General features: G+C 44.1%; 1 protein-coding gene across 1 annotated transcript; it reads left to right on the plus strand.

Annotated features, from left to right (window-relative positions):
• The first annotated feature begins 17,107 nt into the window (after positions 1 to 17,107).
• Positions 17,108 to 18,979, plus strand: LOC147668943 (uncharacterized). Its single transcript, XM_086948331.1, has one exon. The coding sequence runs from the start codon at positions 17,480 to 17,482 to the stop codon at positions 18,524 to 18,526; it is 1,047 nt and encodes a 348-aa protein (XP_086804457.1). The 5' UTR covers positions 17,108 to 17,479; the 3' UTR covers positions 18,527 to 18,979.
• Positions 18,980 to 24,933: the final 5,954 nt, after the last annotated feature.

Genomic DNA, 24,933 nt, shown 5'->3' on the forward strand with positions numbered 1-24,933 from the left:
AGCGCCAACAACCCAGGAAAACGTTGGCCACCCAAATTAATGGCAAATTTCACCCATTTACCTCCACATTGAGCTTCATCCGGGAAAAGGCAAGCAAACCTTTTTTAAACAGTGAGTTTATATGGGCACAGCACAGACAGTCCGACCTGTAAACAAATTTGCATATGGTCTGGCTTGACAACGTAGCTGTCACCAGGCAATTAGAGTGAGCATTAGAGTTTGGCTCTGCCCACATTTTGGGAGCCAATTGAGTACATGTTTTCAGAACATGTGCATCCACAAAAAAGTGCTTTTTTTGCTCTACACAGTGATCACAGCTAGGACTTGCTTGACAGTGCAACTGTTCTACTTAATACAGCACCAATGTCATTCTAATTCGTGCCAATTTGCACGTAACGCTTTACAGATTCATTGACATTCATTTTCAACTCACATGCACAATATAATATATCAAATCTTATTAAGACCAAAGGAAAAAATTCAGTGCAGCGTACTAAGCTAATTACAGATTACCAAATCAAATGTGGACGAGGCAATGCCTCGGTTAAGCATAACCCAAAACCAGAGAGGTTGGTAAATAACATAAATAATTAAGACAGCGAAATAAAGGAAGTTGCAATGCTACCCAAGTGGCAACACCAAAAACACGTTTGAAAAGTGCTTATAGATGGGGTAGAGTCAGTGATGTCACTGCTGGTCTGAGAGCTGTGCCGGTGCCTACCTTTAAAAGACACTCTTACAGCATCTGCTCACGGACCCACCATGACCAGGCAGAAGCCCACCTCCCACCCCACGACAGGGCAGAAGCACCTGTCAAAGTCGGATGTGTTGTTCTTATTTAACTTTGGCGCTGGGAGCAGCAATAACTCTTGGGGGCCTGGGCCGGCAGGAAATTTAAAACATTCCTGTCACAATTTGCGCCTGAAGGCTCCTAGTCCATCCTCCCTGGAATTAAGATGAATTATTGACAATGAGAGTGTGTCCAGGCGACCGGCTCGAGAGGTACACAGGGCATGCCAGCGTCCATTCAGAATTATTCTCCGGTATTCAGAATGCCCGAAGAAGCTGTGCCGCCGAAAGGTCACTGCCATCGGCACTGGGGAGGGTGGGGGGGGGGGGGGGCGGGGGCGTCGCCTGAGTTGCCGGAAAAACACTCAGCAAGAGGGAAGATCCCCTCTCGGTCTAATTTAATTACTGATGCAAGGAACTACATGCCGCATTACAGAGGGCACAAGTGGCGTTGCGGGTCCAACCCCGCTGCTAATCATTACAGTGAATCAACTCAGCCCACCCTGCAGCGGCACCGAGCCCGAGGTGAGCGGGGGATGTCTACTTGCAGGCACAGGCTGCTAGATTACATTAATAAATCAAGCAGAACACGTCAGTCATGAATCACACTCACGGACTGAAAAGTCTTGCAGAATATCACGGTGAACTCGCACACAGGCAGCGGCGCGCAAAGAACAATAACTGCCACTAGCTGCCCTACTCAGACAGTGACTAGTTCCCTCAGCGAAATCAAAAAGACATTACTGTGATAAGTTTTGCGGTCGGCCTGGGCTGAGTTTCACAGCAGCAGCTGTGAACATATAATGCAGCCAGTCACGACTCGGGGGCTGACCTGTGAGGGTGAGACATGACGGATCAGTCTGCTCAGCTCAGCCTCGTTTGATGAAAAGAAATTTAACGTTGTCAAAACTGACTCACCTCTGCCAAATCGCCCTGAACTCTGTCCCGAGTCCCGACTCCACCGAGGAGAGCGCAGGGTGGCGTGCTACGTCACTGCTGCACTTTAAGCAGCACAGAGCGGGGGCAGGCCAGGGCCGTCATTGGTAGCGTTTTTGCGCTCTACAAGATTGACTGCCCTGGCACCCAAACAATAGGCAGTGCGTGCATGATGCATGATGCCCCCTAAAGCCTTTCACCACGCACCGCACCACCTGCACTCCACGGATTGGTGTCAGTACAACGCGTTATTTTACGTCGCATTCCGTTACAACGCAGATTTTACAACGCAGGATCCATTACATCGGATGCCATTACAACGCATGGCATTACATAGCAGATGGTATTACAACGCATGGCGTTACTTCGTAAGTATAGGTAAGTATACCTTTTTTTTAAAATGTTATTAAGTTAATTTAATTAATTTTATTTAAACAATTTAATTAAAATACATTTTAAAATAGTCATTAATTTAATTTAATAAAATAATATCTATTTAATAAATGTAATTTTAATAAAAATTGTAATTAATTTAAATAAATTAAAATAATGAAATTAGTTTAATGTACATATTTTTAAAATTGTAATTAAATTAAATTAATAATAATAATTTATTTAATTTAATTAATTTAATTTAAAAATGTAATTAATGTAAAATAATTAATTCAATTTATTAAATATATTTTAATTAATTTAATTTATTAAATATATTTTAATTAATTTAAAAATGGTCAATATAATTTAATTATCCCTAAACCCAAACCCTGCCCTAAAACCTAAAAACACCCCTGTACCCCAAAAACCCAAACCCTGCCCTAAAACCTAAAAACACCCCTGTACCCCAAAACCCAAACCCTGACCTAAAACCTAAAAACACCCCTGTACCCCAAAACCCAAACCCTGCCCTAAAACCTAAGAACACCCCTGTACCCCAAAACCCAAACCCTGCCCTAAAACCTAAAAACACCCCTGTACCCCAAAACCCAAACCCTGCCCTAAAACCTAAAAACACCCCTGTACCCCAAAACCCAAACCCTGCCCTAAAACCTAAAAACACCCCTGTACCCCAAAACTCAAACCCTGCCCTAAAACCTAAAAACACCCCTGTACCCCAAAACCCAAACCCTGCCCTAAAACCTAAAAACACCCCTGTACCCCAAAAACCCAAACCCTGCCCTAAAACCTAAAAACACCCCTGTACCCCAAAACCCAAACCCTGCCCTAAAACCTAAAAACACCCCTGTACCCCAAAAACACAAACCCTGCCCTAAAACCTAAAAACACCCCTGTACCCCAAAACCCAAACCCTGCCCTAAAACCTAAAAACACCCCTGTACCCCAAAAACCCAAACCCTGCCCTAAAACCTAAAAACACCCCTGTACCCCAAAACCCAAACCCTGCCCTAAAACCTAAAAATACCCAAACACCCCAAAACATATACCTCAGTACCCCAAAACATATACTCCTATTCTCATACTTATTAAAAAAATTACTTAAATTAATATATTTAATTTATAATATTTAAAAACATAAATAAATATTTTTTTTATAATTAATAATAAATAAATCAATTAAATAATATTAAATAAAATAAAAAAATATATATACTTACCAATACTTACGATGTAATGGTATGCGTTGTAATAGCATCTGCTATGTAATGCCATGCGTTGTAATGGCATCCGATGTAATGGATCCAGCGTTGTAAAATCTGCGTTGTAACGGAATGCGACGTAAAAGTTGCGTTGTAAGTGATACACACCGCACTCCACCTATCGTGCGTGCGTGATACATGCTGCCCCCTAAAGCCTTTCATCGTGCACCGCACCGCAATGCTGCCACCTAGAGCCTTCCACATGCTACTGCACCTACCAGATAGCACTCGCCAGGCCGGTCAAGTAGGCCTTGAAACTGACTCGACCTGCACAAAATTCACTGGCATTTGCAAGCGGGCGAGTACATTTGTCGAGCCCTGTTACATTATGTGCACTTTGTGATCTGGATGGTACATTTTCTTTACAGCAGGCAAATTAGGCCTCTGCGCTGCCTTTCCTTGAGTCAAACCTTCCACTTGACATACCACATCTCAAAGGAAGAACATTAATCACCAGAGTTATCATGCCATTTTTATTGCTGCCTAAAATTGCTGGAGGCCAGGAAGGAGGCAGCAAGTGCTTTTAGAAATATAATATACCTGCAAACATAACGCTCCACCTGAAGTCAGCGCCTGGTGCGATCGCACCGCCCTAGAGCCACCTTGCTCAAGGGTACTGTTTCCTCAGTGACTGTTGCGCTAGGGTGTGCTGCTTCATAGGCATGTCCACAAGACTGGTGGAGAACTCCGGTATGGATTGTGGTTGACAGGCCTTTAAGGTTAACCCACAGTTGCCACCGTTAGAGTACACATGATGGTGCAAAGACAACAGGGCTTCTAAAGTATAGCAAGGGAATGTGCTCCCTCAGGAGAGTGGTCTGGTGGACTGGTCTTGAAGGCTGAACCTGGTTCCCCAGTTCCAAATTCGGCAGCTCTGACATAGTGCCACATCCTCTCCTCCACTGAGTACCATACCGCCCCATTGATAGAAACTTGCACTGCCTTCAGCTACAACCCAATTCTGGCCCGCTATAAACTCTTGGATGCAACACAATTCAAATTACGCATTAGACAAGAGTAATATGCTGCCTGAAAAGTAACAAAAAGCAAACACTCAGAGGAAATGCAAGTTTAAGTAAAGCATGTGAAATGTAAGCAGGAACAACATGGTTACCTTGACGCTTTTACATGAATTATTCAGATATCAGTGAGTGCTTTTGCCAGTGGCAGAGCAGAAGTGGGCACTGTCCTTGTCTTCTCTGGGCAAGAAGGAAGAGACAGAGTCCTTTTCCTCTCTACCAGCCCTGCCATGAACGCCGAACCTTATCTGTGGGCCTTGGCCTTGGCTATTTCTGCCATCCTGGGACACATGTTTAAAATAAAAAAGCAGGGGAACGGAATCTTAGCAAATTTTAGCGTGCTGCCTCATTGGCAGTGTACCTCAATTGCAGTTTTGTCAGAGGGGCGCTAGAATACATGACTAATGCATTTTAATGCGGTGATGCGGACACTAGTATTAAAATGCATTAATCGAAAGCCTGATGCGGCCCTATCGTAATCCAGCCCTGAAACTGCCAAAAGTAAAATTATAATAACGTTATTATAATTTTATTTTTCCTGCTCAAAGAGAGCACTGGTAAGAGATTTCATGTTAATTCCAGCGCCCATCATGAGCTGAAATCAATATGAAAACATGAAGAAATGCACACAATCCCCTCGCAGCCCAGCTCTATAAAGAAAAGGAAAGCAGCAACATAGCTGCTAAGGTTTCAAATTGCTATGTGGGCCAGTTCCAAACATGCCTTAACACCGTTCACGTGGATCTGCATGTGAGAAAACGCACCGTCTTTTAACTTTTTTGAGCAAAGGTTTGGAGTGATATGAATCGCTGCACCCACACGCACGCATGGTTACTGGCGCACACAGCCTTGGTTGCAGCACACATAGACCTTACACTGCCGCACACAGAGGAAAGAAATTAGAGGGAACATTGCTCCCTACTATCAAATGGTCTCCATCTATTTGCCTCGGCATACAATGTTGGTAATTGTAAACTTTTATAACAACACTGATAAAGTTAAGTTTGCTGATGTGTTAAAAAACCTTAAAGAGGATCTAATAAAGTTAATGCGAAAGGAAGAGAGGTAGTTTTGATATGGGGTGGGGATTTTAACATAAATACTTGTAACTCAAATGCGTGTGATGGGGGAAAAAATAATCTGGATGATTATGGCCATCCCAAGCATTTTGTTCATACGGATAGAGGGGAAGGATTTAACAACTTAATGGCAATGTTTGATCTTGGGTTTGTCAATATGATGTGTTCCCCTACTGTTAAATTTGACCCAACTTATATTGGACGGGGTTTCAGTTCTGTGATCGATTTTATTATCATGCCCATCAGATATGCCAACCTGGTGGAAAAGTTCACGATCCATCCAATTGGACTTAGTGATCATCTGCCACTCGGTCTGACTCTACTAGTACCCGGAAACTATGCTACTTCTACCGTAGAGTGTTTGGCCTGGGTACAAGATCTAGTGTTGTCCCGCCAAAATGGTTATTCGGTAAGGTGGGGGAAAAAAGACCCTATGTTGACTAATATGAACATAGTCACAAAGGCCTTAACACCAATTTTAACATGTCTAAATGAGGACACCTCTAAGGTTGATACTCTAAATGTCTTTATGCGGATCACGGAAATTATTCAGAAAGTCATGATTACCTCAAAGCATAAGAAACTTATAAAAGGGGATGGGTGGTTCGACTGTCAATGTACCAAAACTCACTCTCTGCTAAAAGCTGCACTTAATAAGTTAATTAGGGGCAGTGAGGAAATTAGAGCCTGCAGGAAGGCTTATAATTCAGCCAGAAATACTCATAAAAGAGAAATAAAAGAACAGGCAAGGGACAATCTGTATGAGGCTTCTCTGCGTAGAGATTCCGGTTCATTCTGGCAGGCAGTGAATGCCCCATTTTTTGCAAATAAAGGAAGTGCTAGGTTGGAAATTGTGATCGAATATACCGGGATCCAATTTTTTTCCAAGGTCTATAGCAGAGATGTAACTGATGTAGAAAGTGACATTAAGCATAGGGAGGTGGAGGTTTGTGAGTTGGCTCAGTCACCTATTGCGATTGAAGAAGTACTACTGCCGATTAATCAAAGTAAGGGAAATAAGGCCCCAGGTCCCGATGGGATCCGAATAGATTTATTTAAGATGACTATTGATCTTTGGGCCCCACTTCTGACACGAGTCCTTGAGACTTGTTGTTCAGAAGGGTTTATAAAATCTTGGTCTGAATCGGTCATCATACCCATTTATAAAAAAGGGGACCAGGAGAGTCCTTCTAGTTATAGGCCAATATCGCTCCTGGACTCGTTAATGAAAGTCGCAGGAAGAGTGGTGCTAACGAAACTTCAAACCTGGGCGGAAGATAACAGCATTCTAAGCCCGACTCAATACAGGTTTAGGGAAGGGATGGGCACGGTGGAGCAGATTTAAAATTTTACATTATTACAAGGGAAGTATGCCCAAGCAAAGTCTGGGCGTCTGTATGCAAAATTTGCAGACCTCACGGCTGCCTTTGATTGTGTAGAACATAACAAGCTCTGGAGCATTTTAGAGGATTTAAAGGTTGAGCCAGGTATTGTGCAATTTTTAAGGCAATTATATTCAGGAGCCACAGCAATGGTCAGATATGGCCTTAAGGGAGAGTGTACCAAGTCATTCCGCGTGGAGAGGGGAGTTAGACAAGGCTGTGTCTTGGCCCCATTCCTCTTTTCCATATATACTAACGCTTTGGAGGAGGAATTGAGGGCCAACGTCATAGACTCCCCAAGACACAATAATAAGCAGGTCGTCTCCCTTCTCTACGTGGATGACGTGGTATTAATGGCCAGAACAAAGATAGGAATTCAGAAAGCACTTTCCGCCTTTACAGAGTTTATGGCTTGTAGGGGCCTAAAACTAAATGCAAAAAAGACTTGTAATGTTGTGTGGGAAACGGCAAAAAAAGGATAAAAATCCAGTAGTGGCTGATGTTAAAATTGAGTACACTAGAACCTTTTCCTATCTAGGCGTAGTTCTTGAGGGTGCGGGCTCTTGGAGTCCAGCGGTTAGGAGTGGGACCCTCCTATTCAAAAGATCGACCACGGCATTAATGAACTTTGCACAAAAACTAGGTAAAAGACAACCAGAGATTGTTAAAAAATATATATAGCAAAATGCAGGAGCATAGCAATGTATGGGGCGGGCATTTGGGGTCTTTGCAATGTTGCGTCAATTCAAATTGTGGAAAATAATTTTATAAGATACATCTTAGTGGTTCCGCAGAGTACACCTGTTTTTAACTGCCATGCTGAATTGGGAATTGAGTTTATTACGGATCACATTAAACTGCAACCAATTTTATTTTGGCACAGAGTTTGGTCCACACCCACTTTGGGATTGAACAGAGAAATCATTAAGGACGTTATGGCCTTGGACCAGGCACGAAATATTCCATGGTTAAACTATGTTAGGAAGCTGCTAAACGATCTGGACAGACCTGAATATTATGATAATCCGGAGTCGGTCTGTGATATACCCAGAAAAGCATTGAAACAATTATGCATGAGCCACTTCGAAACTCTTAGAATAACAGGTGAAATCAACAAAAAATCTGTCATGCAACATCAGATTATCCTGGTTTGTTACACGATTCAACCCTCTCTGCGTATTTGCCTGAAGGGTTTTGACAGATATATACTGACCAGGTTTAGATTTGATTTATTTCATCGCCTGGTAACTTTCCTGAAGAAAAATGACTGGTCAAGGGATTTGGCGCTTTGCCCTTGCGGTAATATCTCCCAGAAATCTACCATCCGCGTAGTTTTATTTTGTCACTACTATGTTAACGATCGCTTAAGGTGGATTAAGTGGTACTTGAAGCTGGGAGCATGGTGGCAATACCGCCCAGCCTACATTTTTTTGCAACAACTGGATAGCGAATACTGCATTATGATCATGACCGGTTTGTTAAAGAGCATCTTGAAGAGACGAAATGTAATAATTTCTTAATCATAATCTGGTTAGAGATAAGTGCTATCTATGTATGGAATGTTTATTAATTATGCAGAAGTACAGTTTTTAATGCTGGTATATAATGTTGATTTTAATGGTGATTATGTATGAATTGGATTATTTTTAATTGCTGCTTTTATGATTTTATACCTTTGCTAAAATCGAATAAAGCATTCTCTGAATTGAATTGAATATTACGTGTTTTTTTTAAACAGTTTTTATTGTTTTCAAAACGCATACAAGCAGTAATGACAGTAAGTAGAGAATCACATAGTGTAAGCAAAACATACATCTTCGAATAACTTGTCGTATATGAGGCAGTAACAATGTGTATAGCGTGTAACAGTCCCATTTATACCATCTGTCCCGCTCGGCCACACCTGCCCATCCAATTCCTCATCTGAGCTATCATCCTCATATTCTGGTATAGGTTCACAAATTTCCCCATGATAGGTATTCCATGCCGCCCAGATTTTGGCCCATTTACGGGGGCTCTTTCGATTGATGTACAACGTTCGTTCGGTTACCATAATCATGTCCATGTCCCTACTCCAGGATGCCAAAGACGGTGCATCCACCGCACCCCATTTCTGCGCAATGTTTCTTTTTGCTACTATGAATCCCAGTATGGCCCAAGTTTGTCCATAGCATGTGAGGTCATTTGGCTCCCATACGTTAAGTAAGCATCTCCGTGGCTCTGGTAGAAGTGACACCCCGAGTGCCTGTTACATTGTACGCAGAACCCTCCGCCAGTAATCCACTATCTTTACACAGTCCCATAATGTATGAATAAAGGACCCTTCCTCTCCGCAGCCTCTGAGGCAGTATGGGTGCTGAGCTCTCTGTATTCTATGTAGTGTGGTCCTAGTATAATACACTCTGTGTAGGATTTTGAGCTTTACTAGCAGGAACCTCGCAAAGATTCCCACCTCCCTGGGCGATGCCGCAGCTTCCAGCCACTCTGTGTCATCCATGTCCCCCACCTCTGCCCCCCACCTGGCCCTCAATGGGATTGTTGGGTCTGGTAGGTTATTGATTAGTTTTCTATATGTGAAGGACGTAGCTCTCTTTTGCATGTGGTTAGTGAGTAGCCTATCCTCCAGTGGGGCGGCCTTCGGTACGTCAGTATCCTGTGGGATCACCGCCAGTAATGCATGCCTTACATGTGTGTATCTGTAGATTTCTGTGGAGCTCAGGCTATACTGTTGCTGCAGCTTTGGAAACGGTATAACCGTACCCTTGTCCCAAAGATCTCCCACCGTGGAGATGCCTATGGTGTCCCATTGCTCAAAACCTTTACTTTTTCGTAGCTGTCCCAGCTTCTTGGTGTCCCATAGCGGGGTAAGCCTGGTGATAACCCCTCCCCATCCCAGCTTTTTCTGGGCAGTGTGCCATAACGCAACTGTGTGTTTCGTAGGGCCCTTTAGCTTAAGTGTCATGTCCCTATTATACAATGCCGCTAGCATATTGTTCGCACCCAGTTGGGCTCTATCCGCCCTAAATGCCGGATCATCCTGAGGTGCATGTATCCACTGGTTAATGACCTTAATGTGCGTCGCCCAATAGTATAGCTGCATGTTAGGGAGCGCGATCCCACCCTCGTACCAACTCTTATGTAGCTTAATTTGTGCTATGCGTGCGGGGCGATGCCCCCAAAGCAATGCAGATACCTGAGCCGCTATCTGTTTGAAGTATCAGGGCGGGACTGAGAATGGTGTGTTTTCTAACGCATATAGAAATCTAGGCAGCGCCATCATTTTGTACAAAGCAGCTTTACCCAGTAGCGTTTGAGGCAGAGACGCCCAATGAAGCACATCTCGTCTCAGTCGGTCCAACAGGGGTGCCAGATTCTTGGAGAAAACCCCTGCTGTATCCTGGGTAATGTATATTCCCAGATATTTAAATGAATCACTAGCGATTACTAGTGGACAGTCTGTGGGAATGCGCGGAGGCGGCCCCTGCAGTATGTAGAGAACTGATTTCGACCAGTTAATCGTGTAGCCCGACACGTTCCCGAAGTCTTTACATATGTGGAGTAGTGCCGGCATGGAGCACTCCGCGTCCGTCAGATACACTAATATATTGTCAGCATATAATGACAGACGATCCTCCCACCCCTCCTTCCATTGAATACCCCGCAGTAGTGTTGTGTGCCTAATTAGCGTCGCTAAGGGATCCAGGACCAGCGCGAACAGGAGCGGCGACAAGGGGCAACCCTGGCGCGTCCCTCTTGCCAGCGGTATCTCATTGGACATGTGCCCGTTAGCTGTCACGCGCGCTCTGGGGTTGGAATATAGGAGTCGCACCGAAGCACAAAATGTGGGCCCAAACCCCAGACGTGGGAGGACCGCAAAGAGATACCTCCAATCTACCATGTCGAAGGCCATTTTCGCGTCTAGGGACAATAGCACTGCCGGCTCCGACAATGATGAAGCCTTTGCCAGCGTTCCATGCAGGTGTCAAAGGTTGAGTGCCGTATTCCTGTTAGGCATAAAGCCCGATTGATCGGGGTGTATTAAGCGTGGTAAGTGAGCCATTAACCTTCTGGCCAACAGTTTAGCTAGGATCTTTGGTTCGGCATTGAGCAGCAATAGAGAGCGATAGGAGGTACATTCAGACGGCGGCTTTCCAGGCTTAGGGATTGCCACTCTTGTTGCTATACATTGGTCTGACTGCAGTTCGCCTTTTTCGAGGCTTTCTTTGTACATCACCAATAACGGCGGACTCACGGTGTCTGCTACCCGTTTATACCATTCTATCGGGATACCATTCGGTCCCAACGCTTTGCCTGATTGTATCGACCTAATCGCCAGCTGTAACTCATCGGTCGTTAAGTCTGCCTCTAATTCCTGAGATTCTTCTTGCGTCAGTGTCGGCAGGTCTATATTCCGTAAGAATTGCACCACTTCTTTCTCCGTCACCTCTGATGTTGGTGCATAGACTTCCCGGAAATAGTCAGCCAGCGTGTGTACTATATCTTCTGGGTCTGTCACAAGGGACCCCCCCGCCTTCCGTACCTGCTGTATACCCCTAGTGCCCGTTTCTCATTTGTCTAACCACGCCAGCAATTTTCCGGCTTTATCTCCTACATTGTATATTTTATTCCTAGTCGCCGCCATGTTTATTGCTGTCTGCTCATGCAGGTGCGCTCTATGCTGCTGTTGTCTAAGGTGTAGAGCGTGTGCTGTGTCTAGATTGGGGTCTGCCTAATGCTCCGTGTCAGCTGCCTGAAGGGCTATTTCAATGAATATTATGTGTTTTATTGATTAGGAGCACAACACCACTTTGTTTAAAACATTATTAAAATCACGATTACAGAGACCTAAAGGTACTCAGATTAGGTCCCAGTGAGGGCCAGTGGGGCCACTACCTTGTAAGGAGGCACAATTACCATGTAGTAGACATCGGCAACAGCGGATTTCTTGCGCTCTCAAACGGTGAGCGTTTCTTGTTCCACTATGTCTCAGACGCATTTCCTTGGGCATTATAAACCAAGTATTCATGACAATACATTTTATCCCTCAGGGATCTCTGCTTTTTAGAATAATTTCCCTAGTTGGAAGATATCAGTCTCCATACTGGTTGATGCCTTGCTGTGGGCTCCAGCCTATCCTGGAGGAATCCTGTTCCCACATAACCTGGTTACAGCTAGGTGAGTCAATTTGGAGTCCTCCTTATGTTTTTTAATTAATTTTATTGGATAACACACACCAGTCTTGCGTGAAGCTTTGTTTCCCCGTACAGGCTGTCGTTAATTTACTAGTCCTGAGGAAGACCTGCCGTGATTTGTATACCCTAACACACCAGGGACGAAACGTTATCTTATTGGTCCATGATCGTGGTCAACCATTTCTAATGAAATAAATTAAGAGATAGGGTGTTTGTTGAACCAGTTGCACAATAAGGATAGGCATTTCTTTATTTGTTTCATGTGCATTTTTCTGTGTTGTGTTGTATTAAGCACTTTTGCACGTTGTGTCATCAGTCACATTTTTCGATATTTGTGTGTCTGTGACAGCCATATACGAAGAAAATTGTGTATATTATTTGAGTATATGATTTGGAATATACAATATATTTAATAGTTATTCTGTGTGTTGTCTCGATTTTTATTGATTGTACAATGGGGGTGTTAAATATTGGTTTAATATAGGGCCACATTCCATCTATGTTGTGTATATTGTTTAAATAATTTTTGAGACCATATATTGATCTGCATACATTTGTGATATATTCTAGACACCACCTTTTCACACTAAGGAATTGCGACACCCAACAGAACAGCTATATCACTTTACAGAAAGTTTGCATTTTCCTGCCCTAGCCATTTGGTGCCTGCAACCTGTCTCTGGTCACATGACTAGTTGAAGTAGGCAGTGGGGTTTCTGTATTCCTCCTAGACTGTCACAAACAATGGGAGTGAACGTGTGACTGGATGGGCCATCACTAGCTGGATGGGAGGAAGCAGCTTGGCCCAGCCTCACTTACACCTGAATAGGCTGTATCCTGTGTCCACACAAAGGTCAGCATACTCCCTATAGTTTAGACTGGGGCCATGGTAGGAATAACAGGGCAAGCCTCTTGAAGCTTCTTCCCACTTCAAAGGCATAACTGTGTATAAAAGAACAATCTCTGAAACCACCCCTTCATTATGCTTCTGGACCTGTGGATACTGTGCCTAGAAGAAAGATTGCTGTGCTGCTGAATGGCTGCCTCTCTGCTGGACTTCTGTATTGCTGTGCAGAATTGTTGCCCTCTTGCCTGGGTAAGAAGGACTGAACCTGCATCCCTAAAACCCATAACCCAAGGTGACTTCAACGGCTGGTTGGCTGTCCTCCTGAACTGAAGCCTCAGGGACATAACAGGCTTCCAACAACCTTGCATCTGCACTTGAACTATGCCATCTGCAAGTCTTTCCTGCCAAGTGGTGTCACCCAAGTCCTGGACACTTCGAAGTGGGTCTAAGGTACTCTGCTAGCCTCTGTGGATCCAGAAGAACCAACACATGTCTACTGTGCAGCGCAAACCCAAGCACAGCCAACCCATCACCACACTACATGGATTGGAACCTCTGCAAAAGAACTGCATCGAAGCCTGAGACTGCATCGGACCTGCCGCAGTGTGACACATCCCCTGCACAGGCCTTCACATCCCCCGTCGACAGCAGCCTCGGCGATGGACTCCACATTGTAGCCCCACAGCTCCTCTGAACTGAAACATCTCCCCAACTGCGCAGCGCATCTCCGCCTTGGACTTCACATTGCAAGCCGCCATTGATGACGATGTAAGAAGACCTCACACTGCAGGCACGCCACATCTCAAAACCAATGCACCTCCTTAGCTGCACGACTCCTCTTCGACACGGATCCACACAATGCTCCGCAAAGTGGATTTAAGGGACTCTGTTCAGCAAGCATAACTGGGTCCCTGTAGCCGACACACAATCTATAGCGGTCAGCCTGAGCATGTTACTGTGTCCCGAACTGCCATGACCAGATAGCTTCAGCTAGTGCTTTACTCTTTTGGCGCCATTTACTCTAAAAACGTTAACATTCAATATCTCCAGTTCTACTAATTAGATTTTCGTCATTTTGGTCATGCTTTATTTATTCCATTTGGCTTTATTTGTTTACGCTGATGTAGGATCTTTTTGTGTGGTGTTTTCACAGTTTTTCTAACAACCCCCCACTGTCCATTAGTCTGATTATGGCCTGAAGCTGTTGTTTTCCTTTGCATCTCAGCAGTTATTTTTCAATTACCTGGCCGCGTCTCGAGTCCCTGGTCTGTTCTGTATATGTTCCGGTTCCATACAATAACATGGCTCAACGAGATCCGGAACCTATTAACAAAACTCCATCTAGACCATCTATGGACTAACACTGACCCAACTGCCTTCCCATCAAAGGAGATTGTGAAAAAAATGTACTGGGATATGACTTTGCAATCTGTGTTGACCTCTAACCCACATTCCATGTTAACATCCCGGTATTTGGAAATCAAATTTGCTCCATTTTGTGAACAATACTGGGATTTTATTACAAAACCTATGGATGGAAAATTGTACTTTCAATTTAGAGCTGGTAGTTTGCCCCTAACGCTTTCACACAAAAGTGGTCGCCTAGTAATATTAATGTATGCAACCATTGCAAAGACTTGGTTGAGGACATCTCGCACTTTCTGTTTGCCTGCCCTCTTTATGCTTCTCCAAGAAGGAGGTGGTTAAAACCAGCATGTCAGAATTTAGGGACACGAAGGTGCCAGGAAGCACTTAGAATTTTGGGATCAAACAGCTCCCCTCCTTTAGCAATTGCAGTAGCAAAATATCTGGGATGGGCATGGATCATTCGCACTCGCACTTTAGCCAGTGGAGTTAGAGGAAATGTAACGTGATTTTATGTAGACTAATTATTTAATTAATCATGCTTAGTGAATTTGAGTTTTTAGCATTAAATGCGTTCCTTTTAGTCATGATTCGTCAGCGTTTTGAATTTAATGTGTGTTTTAAAATGTGATTGTATTTTAGAATAGTATTTACTGATGTATAGGTTAGGGTGTCAATGCTTTTATGACAATGCTGTCGAATAAAGGTTTTGAAATTGAATTGTTCTGTATATGGCCTTTGTATCCGCACAGTAGGCCATCAAAGAGGTATCTAAATACATCTCTGCCTCCACTTTTTACTGAGGGTTTGCTGGATCAGTGGATCAGTGGCCCAACATCATCCTTTCCCCACTATGCTGCCTCTACAGAAATGGACACTGTCAATTCACATTTCAGCAAATTATGCTTTTGAGTCAGTACATAACTACTAATGTTTAGATGGCCCTGGCAGCTGTACTCCAGTTCTGTCAAAGGTATTACAAGGGGCTGACTCATCAACCCACCATCTTAGTTACCGTCCAGGCATACCCTCCTAATTGCATTAGCAATACATCCTGGGGAATTAAGCCCGTTCTTATGGAGAACATGGGCCTTTCTTATCAAAATCAATAAAATATTTCTGAAACAAACAGATATTGAACTGGGAGGAATTACATGGAGTTTAGAGTATAAAGATCAGTCATTTTAAAGAAAACAATAAGTCTGACCTTTCCTCAAGCTGCTGTTGCTCATGGAGTTCAGCGTCTGAGAGCTGCTGCCTTTGGCCACTCATCGTGTGGCTTATCATCTGCTTTATCTCTTGTAGTTTGATCAGTTTTCACAGGCAACATGGAAACTAGTGCTACCTGTCACAAATTAACTTATCCAGAACTATTGTAAGAATGCCATAAAGTTAGATGCAAAGCTAAAGTGCAAACTTCTTGGGCCCTGTATGCTGCTTGGTGAAATTCATGCACCGTTAGAGCACCATGTCCCTCATGTAACAAATCCATCAACTTCACCCTCCACTGTGGCACCATCAGTTTATCTGCTCTTCTGACAACACCATTTACCTTGGACAACTCTGACGATGCCAGCTTGTATTTATTCATGCTGCTTAATTTATCTGTTATTCTTGGCTAAGCAGAAAGGATGCATTTGTATTATTTGTGTCGACTAATCTGCACATTGGACTTCCACAACCATTGGGTGTCACCAATTGCTCAACTTCAAATAGATTATCCGCTCACCAAAATCATTTCATCAATACCATTTTCACCTTCAGTGGTCCGCATTATCAGTTTCCAGACCAGGTACGTTACACCATAAAATAAAAAAAATCAACAAACCAATGCCCTACAGCATATTGTAGGGGCAGGCAATGAAGCCAGGCAGCTCCATGTACAAAAATGTTGGATGAATGCCACAACACTGTTAGGTGCATCCTGCTGCCTTCGTCTTCCCGTCCATCTCTTTCTCAAAGCGCTGTTCTTGTTTAAAACTAATCTTGACTATATGCAGCTACATAGAGCTGTAACATTTATGCAAGTGCTATGCAAGTGTTCTTTCTTTACTAATTTACTCTATGAACACTGGTAAATCAACACCTTTTCTGAAATAAATAAGTTGTGACATGTTCAACTGAACTTTTATTGAAATATCTGCTTATAGTGAAATAACCTTGATAAGTTACACAGCTGGTATAGCAGAGATGTTTTCATGGCCGGTTAAATATTGTGCACGCAAATTCCATTATCTTTCCATGTAGTAATTTTAATTTTTTTTACATTCAACAGAAAAAAAACCTTGAATGCACAAAATGTTTATGAATAAAGAAGAGAATGCTGTAAATCTGCAAAAACAGTCATAGTAAATAAGCTCCAATATTAAAGAAAGCCTTCACGTCCGAGACAGAGGACCCCGAGCATAAACTGAAAGATCCTGGAAGAAGCAGTCAAGGGCAGTACAGTAGATGTAAGAGTCGGAGCTGTGCACCTCCATGCAACAAGACGAAGAAAAGAACTTTAGAGAATTAAGGCAAACTACCTCCTGTATAAACAAGTCCAATAACAGCATTTTATCATGGGATCTGTAGGATGTGGTTACATCAATGCTTTCAGTTCTGTAGGTATACTGCAAACCCTTTCTAACTAAACAACATCAACCAGAGAAGAGCACAATGGAGTGGAGCCAGACAACTGAAGGGTGAACAAAAGACAAGTTCGGCTATCTACAATACAAACTTTTCCCCAATTTGTTGTGACCAGTAGGATGATTAATCTGTATCCACAAGCACGCAACACCATTATTGAATCTAAAGACACAATCGCCCACTAAGAAGGGCATTTAGTGATAATTGTACTTTGTTAAATCAGAAAGACAATTTCTGAAATATCACACACTTGCAAGGAATGTGAGACTAACGCAAGTGCTTTATCAACCATGTTGGCCCATCCGGAAAAGCAGAAATAGGATGAAGAAAAATATATACCTGACCCAAAGAAAGAAAAATCATACACATGCAGCGAAAGCTTTAGCTTGTCATCACTACTAAAGTGCTGTCAGCAAACGCACACAGATGAAAAATCATTCAACTGCAGTGAATATGTGAAGAGCTTCATTCAATTATCAGGCCTGCAAAGACATTTACAAAAACACGCAAGGGAAAAATCTTACCATTGCAAAGAATGTGTAAGTAGTTTTATTGACTCCTCAAAGCTAAGGATTCATCAGAGAATGCACACGGGGGAAAAACCACTCAAGTGCAATGAATGTGAGAAGAGTTTTAGTAGGTTATCAACCCTAAAACAGCATCAGAGAACACACACCGGGGAAAAGCCATATCACTGCAATGAATGTGGAAGTAGTTTTAGTCAATCATCAACATTAAGGAAACATCAGCGAATACACACAGGAGAAAAACCTTTCATATGCAATGAATGTTTGAAGAGCTTTAGTCAGTTATCACACTTACAAAACCATCAACGGAAACACACGGGGGAAAAACCATATCATTGCAGTGAATGTGGAAGAAGTTTTACTGAATCGGCAAAACTCAGGATTCATCAGCGAACACACACAGAGGAAAAACCATTTAAATGCACTAATTGTGGTTGTAGTTTTAGAGAATCTACAACATTAATAAATCATATGCGAACACACACAGAGGAAAAACCATACCATTGCAATGAATGCGGAAGCCGTTTTAGGAACTCCTCATATCTCAGTATTCATCAGAGAACACACACAGGGGAAAAGCCATACAAGTGCAGTGAATGTGTGAAGTGCTTTCGTCGGTTATCATACCTGCAAAGCCATCAGCGAACACACACAGGGGAGAAGCCATTCAAGTGCAATGAATGTGAGAAAAGTTTTAGTCAATCGGCAAACCTAAAACAGCATCAGAGAACTCACACTGGGGAAAAACCATATCAGTGCAGTGAATGTGGAAGTAGTTTCAGTAACTTATCAACATTAAGATATCATCAGCGAACACACACCGGGGAAAAGCCATTCAAATGCAGTGAATGTGAGAAGAGCTTTAGTCAATCGGCACACCTAAAACAGCATCAGAGAACTCATACTGGGGAAAGACCATATCAGTGCAGTGAATGTGGACGTAGTTTTAGTAAATCTTCTACATTAATGACTCATCAGCAAACACATTCAGAGGAAAAGACAAGTGCAGTCAATGTGAGAGGGCCTTTTGTCAACTATCAAACCTACAAAGACATCAGTGTATACACACAGAGGAAAACCCACTCAAGTACAGCCAATGCTTGAAGAGCTTTTGATGATTTTCACACCTACTAAGCACCAGTGTATGCACACTGGAAAAACTATTCAAGTGCAGTGAATGTGTGAAGAGCTTTAGTTAGTCATCACTACTACAAAAGCCTTCAGCAAACACACCCAAGGGAAAAACATTCAAGTACATTGAATAAGTGAAGACCTTTTTCTGATTATCACCCCTATAATCCTTTGAATACCATAAGCAAAAACACACCTTAATGAAACGCGCATAGAAGTAATCCTAGAGGTGCAGCAAATACACAAACATTTAAGGCCATCAACATCCTGTCTGTGGACATACTCAAGATTAAAAAATTGCAGTTCTTTTGAGATGAAGGACTTATTCAAAATAATAAAATTACAATTATATGGAATCTTCGAATACCAGATTATAAAAAGTAGGTTATGAAAGACTGGATTAGAAGGAAAGAAGAAAAAACTGATATTTGTAAAATTATAAAAGTGTCTGTTCTCAGCGATTGTTAATTTCTTTAACCCCTCCCCTGCTGATGACGGAACCGCTCCGTCATCAGCTACGGTTGGGCTGTGCTGATGACGGAGCGGTTCCGTCATGGCCCGGCGCCGCACCTGCTCGGCGCTGATTTCGCGCCTGCGCGGCAGTTGTATTGAGCGGGGCGGGTCATGACGGAACCGCTCCGTCACCAGCACAGCTCAACCGCGGCTGGTGACGGAGCGGTTCTGTCACCAGCATGCGGCCGCCGCGCGGCCTCCCCGCCCCGTTAGCGCTGCTAAGTTAATAACCCTTTAAGCCCAGCACACTAAAACTAATTTAACAAGCACATACTGGTGGAAATTCATAGCTGGTTCGGGTGTTACGTCATTTTGCGGAACATTGCTGGTTCTGTGGCTGCATCTAGAGAACAGTGTCCAAAAGCAGGAGAAGTGAAAGTGTGAAAATATGAGCTGCAACTCTCAGGCTTGATGCGTTCAGTTATGGTTGTTATGCCAACTGGATTTGCAAGACACCCTGATCACTAATTGAGAAAAAACAGGCTCTGATGGGGAGGGGGAGTTCCTTCTGGTCTTGGGGGCGATTGGGAGAAGACATATCTGGTAGTGAGGTGATGCAGGATTTGGTTGCGGAGTCGTCCAGTCCATCTGAGTTGCCTATTATGGGTATGGAAGTGAATGTGGTCCTTGAGCTACGCAAGGACTAAGATGTGGAGTGCCTTTGTAGGTGAATGTGGGAGGATTGAACGTGGTGCACTTCTAGATGGGGAGTCAGTGAGGGTGATGTGTGTCCATGGATAGAGATTGAGTATGAGTCTGCTGCTGTATTTTGAACCGCTTGATATTTGTTGGTGAACTTGGTGGTTGTACCTGCATAGGGGGTATTGCCGTAGTCTAGTCCACTGGTGAAGAATGCTATCTGACACTCCTGCTGCTGTCTAGTGAGATCCGTTTGAATATTTTTCTGAGCATCTTGACAGTGTGGAAGCATGGAGCTGCTACTGTGCGGTCTTGGCTGGTCATGGAGATTTGGCTATCGATTATGATACCAATTTCCTGGTGTTGTAGTTGGAATGGATGTAGGGCCTCTGGTGCTGGGTTACCTGGCCAGGGTCCAGAGAGAGATGTACTTGCCGGACAGTACCACTTCAGATTTGTCAGCATGTAGCTTGAGGCAGCTTCTTTTCATCTATTATGCTATGTTGGAAATGCACATAAGGAAGGGTGATTGTGTGATCGATGTTTCTTCTGAGAGGGCGAGTATGAGTTGCATGTCATCTGCACTTGAGATAATGCTGAAGTCGCAGGACCATACGATGGAGGCCAGTGGAGCAATGTAGACATTGAAGAGGATGGGACTCAAGGAGGAACCCTGTGGCAGTGCCCAATATATGTCTTCCCACCCATGATGCAGGAGAAGTGATGCTCATTTCCATCATCACATGCATCTTCTAATGCACGAGCCATAGTGGCACTTCCCCAAAGGTGTACAACATCGAGCTGGATCCTTGAGAGATTTGCTGGCTTACCACTATGTAAATGATTCACAATTAGAATTTCAAGAGTATCTTTTTTACAGAGAATCACTCATCCAAATCCGAACTGGTGAAAGAACAGAACTGGTGCATGATAGCAAAATTATTGATAGGAGAAAGGGCTGTTGAAAAGTTTAGTTCTCATTTGGTTTCTGAAAGCTTGCCAGCTAGGGAGAGATTGCATCTTGAGCAGTAAAGAATTCCAAATCTGAAGAGCTAGAATCCAGAACTATCGACTCCCTACTACACATTTCTGGATCCTTGGCACTGGAAAAGAAATCGGGATTCAGAAGAGAATGAGCACAAACGATACTGAGTCTTGACACAAATGATATTCAGGCTTGTGTTTACATGCAAAGAGGAACCCTCAATTTATGAGCTCTGCCAGTGTTTGAATGGACTTACATATTAAGTGCTGCCTCGTGTGCAAACAATAAACTTTATTATGCAGCTGGGGCTTCCTCAGACCACAAATAAGATAGACCGCAGCATTCTAAATAATCTGAAGTGCTCTTTTGTGTTGCTGGAGTCATCCAATCCGCAGTGTTCTCATAGACTAGGCTTGCATAGCCAATATAATATGCAAATCAAATTAAAGGAAAGGTCAAATCTTCAGTAGCCGAAGATGGTAGAAACTAATGCCTTGCACTGAGTTCATTTTAGCGAAGTGCTGAGTTCAGGAAGTTCTTCCTGCCATCGACCACCATCACAACGACCCAGTCAGTGAGGAATAAGACACATAACTGGTCTTCAGTACACTCATCCTTAAAAATAACACACTACAGGGGTCTGTACCAGGATCAGACTTACTTTCCTTTACGTTAACAGGACCATTTTTAAACTCAACTCTACATATTTAGGAATAAGTGGCTGTTACTGCCATTAGTGGCATAAAGAATTTGAATACAGACACTTTTAAATCTCTACTAATAAAGCACAACCAAACATCCGACCACGGCCCATGCATGGTCATCCAAGAGCCTTTAAAAACACACTATAGAGGCGTGTACCAGGATCAAACCCACCTTACGTTCAAATTAACATGAACTAAAATATGATACAGTAAAAAGCAATCACGATGCTATGCAATGTACACAATGATGATTCGATTTTACATATTAATAAGAAATCTATGTCTTTTTAAATGTAATAAAGCAAAATAATGTCTTTTAGTTCATGGTATTTCACTGCGGATTCTGTAGAAAGAGATGTTAAATGAGATTTGTTCCCTAAACTATGAAGATAATTTGCGATGTCAACAAGGAGCCTAGTTTATTTGGCAATAGAGGGCTCCTATCTTGACAGCATGACAGCTTTCAGCAGGAGTCTGACACAAGTGATAACAGAGTGCACCATTCTCACCAGTGTGCCTGCTTTCTGAGTGAGAATAGGTTCTTTGCCTGATATGGTACTACCTTCTCTCCTGTGTTCATGAAGCGAGACGTGCTACTAGTAATGCTGTCCACCTTCTACCTGTGATCCTATCTGTTTACTGCCGACTGGTTTGTCCTAGTGTCCACCTTCTATCGGCAATCCTGTTTGCCACAATTGTTAAGAGACAAAGCTACTGCATAAAGAAGGATATGGGGACTGTAGTGATGCCTTCTTGTAACTAAAGATCTTTCACAAACATCTCAGGTGTTGACACGCAATGTTGAGAATATCAGCTCTCCCTCTACCTCAAAGTGAATATTATTTTACACTGGCAAACATTTTCCAATTCTTTTTCTCAGGTTTGCTCGCTGCCCCTGTTGCTCTTTTCTTGTAACATATAGGGGTGGGTGACAAATTCCACCTCGTCGGCAGCGTTCACTGAGCTTTACCCATGGATCGTAGAGTTCTGAAAAACTACACAAAGCCGCACAGGGCTGAGTTTTCCCTCTTGCGCGGCTCGTCAATGTTAAGTTTGGCGAGCGAGAGTGAGAAGTATCATATGGCTGGCCTCCTCCAGTCGAGATTTCTCAACGCAATCAGTCGTGGCAGGTCGCTACCGCTCATGTTAAGGAAGCTGCTGTGTGAGTAGAACATCTACTCAAGTGGCTGAAAAAAACAGCGCCCTCTTACGATTCTCATGGTGCAGTTCGCACTGATGTTATTGTGCAGTGCAATGTCTTGGAGCTAAAAATCGGGCATGAGCAGAGCGACTTACCGCACTTCGCATTTTCAGAAATCCTCAGAGTGTGGCAGAGTTTTTTCGGCACTTCGCAGAGTTCCGCATAGGAGAACTCCGCCCAGGCCTAGTAACATACAATACTGTGCTATCAGTCTGTTCCAGGATGCGGCTGGAAAGTATAATAAATTACCTGCTTATAGTAACTCACCTTGTTAGCTGCTTATACTAATTTACCATATTAACTGCTTATAGAAACTCACCTTATTAGCTGCTGTCTTTGACAATTACAAAGTTACTTGTAGAAAAAAAATTAACTGCAAAATTACGCTCTGTGACTTCTGTAGAGAAGTGCTTTAATTTTGAAAGTATATTCTGGGGGGGCGGAGCTAGCCGTGAAGCGAGATGGCCGCTGTTTAAGCGAGCTCCTCGCCTGAGCCCCAGCAATCCTTTCAAAACCATCCTTTTTTTCCAGCCGAACGCGCTTAGACACGCGCCGAGGGCTGCTGGTAACATCGGGACAGTGGAGGCAGAAAACGGGAGGACGATTGAGGTCCCGAAACCTGAAAACCAGATTGGACGTCCTGGGCCTGATGACGGAAGCGCCGGACCGGAACCCCGACCTCGCGTCAACAGTGACCCACGACGCGGCTCACATACGGCGGCCGCACGACCTGGTGAGTCCCACCGGAGGTGCTTGTGGAGCCGGGCTGAGCTGCTCTGGGCCGAGGTGCACACAGAAAACGCTGGGGCTGTGTCGTGCCGCGCTGGGCACTGCCTCGGAGAGGTGGGGGTCGCACAGCAGCCAAAAAGGGCCCCAAAGAAGACCGTGAAGCAAGGCCCGGAACTCGAAACCAGGCCCTGAAAACAGGACCCCCCAGTTGCATACTACAACTCAGAGGCGGGCGGAATCAGACCTGGACCAACCCCCAACGGACCGCAGCCCGATTTGCTCCCTGATAAAATAGCCGGCGTGTCGTGGAGCGAAGAGGCCCTAAAACCTGGACAGGGCGCAGATCCTGAGGCGAAAGCATGCGGGACACATCCATACTGCGACCATATTGAAGTGAAGAGCATTTTTGCTACGGCTGGCGCGGTACTAACCTAAGGAGCCAGTGACCCGTCGCTCCAACAGTACTCAACTGGAGCCTGGGCCTGGGGGCACACTGGATCGGAGACGGCCCCCACTGTGGATCATTGGTGGCCACTTGGGAGCGGAGCACTAGGGCAATCCTAACCCACAGCTGGGAGCAGCGGGACGGACAGTATCGATCAGGCGCTAAAACAGAGAAACAAGGCACGGCAGCCTTTTGACACCCTTACGTTGATCGCGACGGGAACGTTGCTGCACTGACCCTCATCCAATGTCGAGCCTGGCCAGCGCGCAAACTCGATAAGCTCTAAATTGCTGGGCTCTTTTAAATAACGGTAGAGCCCTGGGGAAACCAGACCGCAACCAGCCGAAGATAACTTTTGATCAGACCAGGAAACAACAGGATAATGCCACGGAGATACAGGCCCCGATCCCTCTCACGCCGTCAGAGGCGGGACCGATTACAAATGACGCCATACAAACGATGATCCATACTATTCAGACCTCATTCACGAATATAGACGGGAAAATCGACTCCCTTACTTACAGGGTGGATAGAATGTCAGAACGCTTAGACAAGCACACAGAACGCCTGGATATGGCGGAAAGGCGAATATCAGAGGCCGAAGACTCACAGGTACACATGGAGGCGAAACAAACAAAAATAGAGAAGCAGCTGGTGGCTATGGCGTCCAAGACGCAGAATTTGGAAGCCAGATCCAGGAGGAGCAACATCCGCCTGATGGGTGTTTCTGAGACTACGAACACCGGCCCAATGGAACACTATGTTGAGAAACTGTTAATCACCATGCTGGGACGGGACACTTTCTCGGAGGTGTTCATTGTGGAAAGAGCGCATAGGACACTGGCACCCAAACCACCCGCCGGATCCAGGCCGAGGCCCATCATAGCTAAGATACTAAACTACAGAGACCGTGATGCGGAGCTACGGAAAGCCAGGGAACTAGGCACACTGACTCACGAGGGGATGAACATCTCACTGTATCCTGACTTTACTGCTGCAGTACAAGAAGCGCAGAAAAAGTTCATGGACGTAAAACAGAAACTTCGGGCTCTAGATCACCGCCGAGGGGAAAATACGGATCTTTAATGAAGTAGAGGAGGTGCAGAAATACCTGAAGCAAAAAGGGAAACAGAGTGTGAGGAGAAGATCACCAAGAAGCGAACA

Source organism: Lissotriton vulgaris, unplaced genomic scaffold (genome assembly GCF_964263255.1).
Source record: "Lissotriton vulgaris unplaced genomic scaffold, aLisVul1.2 SCAFFOLD_2060, whole genome shotgun sequence".
Classification (NCBI taxonomy): domain Eukaryota; kingdom Metazoa; phylum Chordata; class Amphibia; order Caudata; family Salamandridae; genus Lissotriton; species Lissotriton vulgaris.